Genomic DNA, 6726 nt, shown 5'->3' with positions numbered 1-6726 from the left:
ATATATATGTCACAGCTTCTTTATCCACTCACCTGTTGTTGGATACTAAATTTCTTCCATAGCTTGGCTACTGTAAATAATACTGTGGTGATTTAGGATGTATATTTTAGGATGTATACACACACACACACACACACATCCCTTTGAATTGCTGTTTTTTGTATATTTGGGAAGATACCTAGAGATTGATGGATCACAAGGCAAATCGAGTTTTCATAGTTCAAGAAATCTCCATATTGTATTCTATAGGGGCTGGATTAATCTACATTTCCACCGTGTGTTTAAAATTTCCATTTTCTCATTGACCTTGCCAACATTTGTTGTTTCTGGTCTTTTTGATGTGAGTCATTCTCTTAAGTATGAGGTTGTATTTCATTGTGCTTTTGATTTGCATTTCCCTGATAAGTGATAATGAACATTTTTTTTCCCCCTGTGCTTATTTGCCACTTGCATGTGTTTTTTGGAGAAGTGACTATCTCTTGACATTTTTTCATCAGTTTTTTTTGTTTTGTCTTATTGAATTGTATGATTTCTTTGTAGATCTTGGATTTTATCCCCTTGTTAGAAGTATAATGTGCAAATATTTCCCCACTCAATAAGGTGTGTCTACACTTCACTGATAATTTATTTTACTGTGCAAAATATTTTTAGTTTGATGTTATCCCACTTGTTATTTTTGATTTTGTTCCTTTGCCATTGGAAATGTCCCAAAGATATTACTGAAGCCAATGTTATGTTTCACTTATGTTTTCTTCTATACATCTTTTGGTTTTCAAGTATTTTCCTACCTACTACTATTTTTTTCGAGTCTGTAATACATTTCAAGTTAAATTTTGTGTATGGTGTGTGATAGTGGTCTAGTTTCATTCTTCTGCATGTGACTGTCCAGCTTTCCTAACCATTCATTGAAGGTACTTTCCTTTCTCTTCAGCATATTCTTGTCTCCTTTATCATAATTTAACTATCTGGCTTATTTCTTGGCTTTTGATTCTATTTCATTCATCTTTGTGTAAATTTTTATTCCAATACCATGCTGTTTTGATTATTATAACATTGTAGTGTCATTTGCAGTATGGCAATGTGATACTGCCATTCTTTTTCTTTGGTTATTTGGAGTTCTTTGTGGTTCCATAGACATTTCTGTAATGTTTGCTTTTTTGAAAGATGCCATTGAAATTTTGATAAAGGTATTGAATCTGCTCTTTGCTTTGGGTTAAGATGACCATTTTAACAATCTTAATTCTTTCAATCCATGAGCAAGAAATCTTTTCATCTTTTTGTGTCTTCTATTTCTTTTAACAATGTCACAGTTTTTGTTCTATAGATCTTCCATCTCCTTTGTTAGGTTTATTACTAGGTATTTAATTTTTTTGATGTGGTTGTAAATGAGATTGTTATTTTTATTTCTTTCTCATCTAGTTCATTGTTTACATATAGAAAGACACCAGACTATTTTGTATATTGATTTTATAATATGCAAGCTCACTGTACTGATTTATTAATTCTAACAGATTTTTAGTGGGGGATTTAAGGGTTTCTATGTATATTATCATGTCACCCGTAGTAGTGACATTTTTATTCTACTTTTCCAATTTCAGTCCTTCTTTGCCTAATTTCTCTACCCAGGACTTCCAGCAGTGGTGAAAGTAGGCTTTATACATTGTACCTAATTTTAGAGGAAAGCTGAGTTTCTCACCATTGAAAATGTTATTAGTTGTGTGTTTGTGATATATGGTTTTTATTGTGTTATGCTCCTTCTATCCCCATTTTATTGGGAACTTTAAGGAACTTTGAATCTTGTCAAATGCTCTCTCTGTATCTATTTGTGACCTATCTATATTATGATTTCTACCATTCTTTTTGCTAATGTGGTAAATTATACCGATTAGTGAGTATTGATCCATCCTTGCATCCCTTAAGTAAATCACAGTGTTCATAGTGTAATTCTTTTTATTTTATTATTGTATTTTGTTTACTAGTATTTTGTTAAGAATTTTATATTTTATTAATCAGGAATATTGATATGTAGTTTCTGGTTTTGGTATCAGAGTAATGTGGGCATCATAAAATGTGTTTGGAAGCATTTCCTAGTCTTCAATTTTATGAAAGCTTAAGAAGAGTAGGTAATTTTTATCTTTAAAGATATGGCAGAACTCTCTGATGAAATCAGCTGGTACTGGACCTTTGTTTTAATTAATCAAAAAGTCTTTGATTATTGTTTAAATTTCCTTGCTTATAATTGACCTGTTCAGGTTTTCCATTCTTCCTGATTTAATATTAGAAACTTACATGCTTTCAAAAATTTGTCCATTTCTTCTAGGTTATACAGTGCATTGCCATAAAGACATTTATAGTAATCACTTAGGATCATTTGTATTTCTGAGACATCTGTTTTTTTTCTTATCTCTTACCTTTTGTTTATGATTCTATTAGTGTTTTCTCGCTTTTTCACTTAGTGAGGCTTATTAATGTTTGTCTACTTCATTTATATTTTCAAATAACCAGCTTTTCCTTTTAGTGATCTTTTTAAGCTGTTTTTAAATTCTAATTCATATTTTCATTCTAAGTTTTATTATATACCTTTTCCAATGGCTCTTAGATTCATTGAGTTGTTCCTTAAGTTGTAAGCTTAAGTTATTTATATTTTTCATGGTTTGCAATGTAGTCTTTATTGCTACATTTTCCCTACAGTATTTTTTGTTGCATTTCATATTTTCTGATAGCTTCTGTCTTCATTTCTGTTGTTTCCAGGTGTTTTAAAATTTCTTCTTGGACTTATTCATTAACCTAGTAGATACTCATTAGCATATTGTTTACTCACCACATATTTGAGGTTTTCCCTCTTTCTTTTTGTAGTTGATTTCTAGGTTGATAATTTTGTGACCAAAGAATATACTTGATATAATTCCATATTCATGAGTTTGTTACCACTCATTTTGTCTCTCAACTTGTGATCTATCCTTGAGAATCTCATGTACACTTTTTGGCAGGTGGAGTACCCTATAAATGTCTTTAACCCATCATGTCTAATTCCTCATTGAAGATTTTTGTTTACTATTGGCCTGCTCATTGATGTTGGTAAGGCATTGAAATCCCCAAGTATTTTCATGTTGTTGTTAATGCCTATTTTAAGTTTGTTGATAATTGCTTTACGTATTTTGATGTTTCATTGTTTGGTATACATATATATTGATGAGTGTTATATCTTACCCATGTACTGGTCCATTCATTATAATGTCCATCCCATCTTTTATTACCTTTGCTAGCTGGAAGTTCATTTTATCTGATATAAATTCAACTCTCTGCCTTTATTAGGGCACTGTTTGCTTGTAGAATTGTTTCATTGTCTTAAACCTTTTATTTTGAGCTTGTTTTTCTTTGGAACATTGATAGGAATCCTAAAGATGTCTTCAGTTGGTGAGTTTGGTCCATTTACATTGAAGGTGATTATTGATATATGAGGATTTGCTACTGTCATTTTTGGCTTTCATTTTATGGTTATATCTGTTTATTACTGTGTTAATGGGTGTGTCTGTATGTTTTCTTTTCTTTGATTTAAACAGGAGAGCTTCTTTGAACATATCTCATAGGGACAGTCTAGTGTTGGCAAACTCTAGATAAGCATTATGAATCCCCCCTCAACCTCTTTCCAGCATAAATGTATACAAAGTGAATGGAAGAGGATTGATTATGATAAAAAAAGGGGAAGTTGTGCATTTGTATAGGTGTGAGTGCAATTAGCAAAAAGGAGAAGATACACATATATAGAAACTGTATTCCTTAATAAAATCAGTAATTGGTGGAATTAATCAGTGATTTAGAAGTCAGATTTGGGGGCAGATACTCAAGAGCATCAGAGTCAGCCTGGATAGGCGCTAATTAGATGCTGGTGTGACTCACTAAGTTGAAAAGGAAAGGCCTGCTCCACCTCTGGATGGCCAAAGCAAGTCTCATGATGGCATTACATAATCTATCGTCAGCACAGGGTTGCCCCATGGGGACAACCTCCTACCCACCTACTACTCAGACCAAATGCCTGTGAATGAAGTCCCTCTTCATCAAGCTGTCCTACTTCATTAGGGGAAGGAGTTGAATCAGATCATGACACACAATCAAGAAAAAAGTTAAGAACACATTTAATGAGGAAAGAACAACATTGATTCACTTATTTTTTGTTAAAGATTTATTTATTTCTGCATACAGAACTGGGGTACAGGCCAGAGGTGTAGGGGCTGTGAGAGGATTCACCAGAGACAGAGTGGGGAGCAGAACAGGCCGACTGATGAAGTAGATTGCTGAGGGGAGCAGCGGGCATGTCAGGAGAGATCTTCTGCACCCATGTGGGTCACCTCCGGGACAGGGATCAGACTCATGCTGTAGTGGCTTTAGCTTCTCAGTACCATGAATTAACCTGCTGCATCACCAGGGAGAGCCCGATTCACTTTTTTTTTTAAATCTGAAGTATTTCTTCAGATGGATCCTGTGCAGCTAAAATCAAGGTTCTAAACTTCTAAGACCCACAGTGAGACTCAGATGCCCAGAGTATTTGGGGAAGAAAGCTTCATAGCACACATTTCTAAGTGCAAGTGAGAAAGTACTGTGGCTCAGACTGACAGCATGCTAATGGCAAGTGGGGCTCAGAAGCAGAACGGAAAGGTGATTCAACATCCAGTGGTCACTCCTCAGGGCATGGCTGTGGAGCATATTACTTCTGCTTGGTCTTCTGCTGAGCAGGTGCTGGGGTGATGGTCGAGGGGCAGGGCTCTGGAGCCTTGGGGTGGCAGGGTTCTGGAGCCTTTGGGTGGCAGGGCTCAGGAGCCTTGGGGTGGCAGGGCTCAGGAGCCTTGGGGTGGCAGGGCTCTGGAGCCTTGGGGTGGCAGGGCTCTGGAGCCTTGGGGTGGCAGGGCTTAGGACCCTTGGGGTGGCAGGCCTCAGGAGCCTTGGGGTGGCATGGTTCCTTGGTTTTGGAGGCACATGGCTCCTGGGGTGGAGGCTGGCAGGGCTGTTTCACCTGCTGCTGCTGAATTTGGGGGGGTGGGGTGCAAGGTTGCTTCTGTTGCTGAGAACTCATGGTTCAGAGGCTGGACCTACAGAGAGAACAGTAAATTTAGACAGAGATTAACCATGGAAGAAGACACATTCAATGCTGCTTCTTTTAAGCAAATGTTCTTTCTCCCTCTCTTCCACAAAGGACACCTGGATGACTCCTGAGCCTTTGAAGAGGAGGAATGTAAAAGCAGTTGTTCTGTTTCACTTGAGCAGGGCCTTCCCCGGTTATCTCTTTCTTCCTGACGTATCTTTAAAAGCCCAGTTCCCAACACCACACAATGGCAGACTTCTGGTAAGCAAGCAAGGTCACAATATAGGATTCTAGGTAAATGTGTATTATTTGAAAAAAAAAATAGCCCCCCCAAAAAACAGTAATGCCAGCCCACTCATTCATTTCTGATAAGTAGAACAGGTTACACCTACAAGATAGAAGCTGGCTTCTTTAGAACCTGCACAATCTCACCTTAGGCCTCCTTCATACCTTCCTCTGCCTCAGCGTTTTCCTCATTCTGGCTAGTGTAAACATTCCCCACTATGATCACTTATCTGATGCTTTGGGGAGGCTTTTCTAGAACAAGCCTTCCAGAAATTGCCTGTCTTCTCAGACTGAATCACCCTTCCATTCTGCTTATGAAGCCCACTTGTCATTAGCATGCTGTCAGTCTGAGCCATAGTCCTTTCTCACTTGCACTTAGAACATACTGATGATGTTCTACACAATACTTTAGTTTTCATGCACATACCTCATCCTCCTGAATAAATTATAGTTTCATGGAGCAAATTCCCTATTACCTAAATAGTTTTTAGCAACCAAGTTGTCAAATTAAGAAAATCCTCACAAAATGATTTGCTGAAAGAATCAAATTCTCGGGCCCTCCCTGGTGGCACAATGGGTTAGGACACAGCACTGCAATCTACAGCCACTTCTGTGCCAGTCCGATCCCCAGCCTGGAGGTGATCCACAAGGTGTAGCAGACCTCTCCTGTCTTGCCCACTGCTCCCTTCAACAGTGTGCGTTGTTGATCTGCCTGTTCTGGTCCCCACTCTATCTCTGGCAGTGATGAAGCCTCTCGCTGCTTCTACACCTCTGGCTTGTACCCTAGTTCTGTATGTATAAATAAACAAACAAACAAATAAATAAATATATTTTTTAAAAGAAAGAATAAAATTAGAATTAGAATGTCACTGAAACTGTGGTCTTCAGTTCTGCTCCTTGTCCTAGTTCTGACATAGCAAGAATGATGGGGTAGAATGATGGAGTGATCTTAAATCCAAGTCCCGCCAAATCTAAACCAACAGCATGTTTAAAACAAAGATATTTCAATAGGCTATGATTCTAAAACAGAACTTCAATAATGGGGGCAAGGAAGCCAGGAATATCAAGAAGTTTCCAATCAAAATCATTTGAGTGAGTGGAAAAATTACAAGCTGAGAGACTCACCTGGTGCAGGGAAGAGCAGGCTATGTGGTCAATGGTGTCTGCTGTGGTGTCCCCAAGCCAGCTGGCCTTTTATACAGTGAAGGAGGCCTGTCTCAAGGAAATGGGATCTTTTGGGCCGCTGTGTTGCTTGTCAAACATGAATCACCTGCTCCCCTCATTTTCTGGTTGGCTCAGCTTTTGTGATGAAACCACCCACTTGACATATTTTTGGCACTGGCTGTCAGAGAATGATGTCA

The 6726-nt window shown here is 37.9% G+C and overlaps 1 protein-coding gene across 1 annotated transcript; it reads right to left on the bottom strand.

Moving 5' to 3' along the window:
• Positions 1-4597: 4597 nt before the first annotated feature.
• On the bottom strand, positions 4598-6520 carry LOC101635857 (cornifin-B). Its single transcript, XM_004693713.2, has 3 exons — positions 6491-6520; positions 4940-5087; positions 4598-4843 (listed from the first exon to the last, which is right to left on the bottom strand). The coding sequence occupies exons 2-3, from the start codon at positions 5069-5071 to the stop codon at positions 4706-4708; spliced, it is 270 nt and encodes an 89-aa protein (XP_004693770.1). The 5' UTR covers positions 5072-5087; positions 6491-6520; the 3' UTR covers positions 4598-4705.
• Between the last annotated feature and the right edge of the window lie 206 nt (positions 6521-6726).

This window comes from Condylura cristata, unplaced genomic scaffold (genome assembly GCF_000260355.1).
Source record: "Condylura cristata isolate star-nosed mole 26May11 unplaced genomic scaffold, ConCri1.0 scaffold00040, whole genome shotgun sequence".
Classification (NCBI taxonomy): Eukaryota; Metazoa; Chordata; class Mammalia; order Eulipotyphla; family Talpidae; genus Condylura; species Condylura cristata.
The sequence above is the reverse complement of the archived record's forward strand: the minus strand, read 5'-3'. Positions and strand labels throughout refer to the sequence as shown.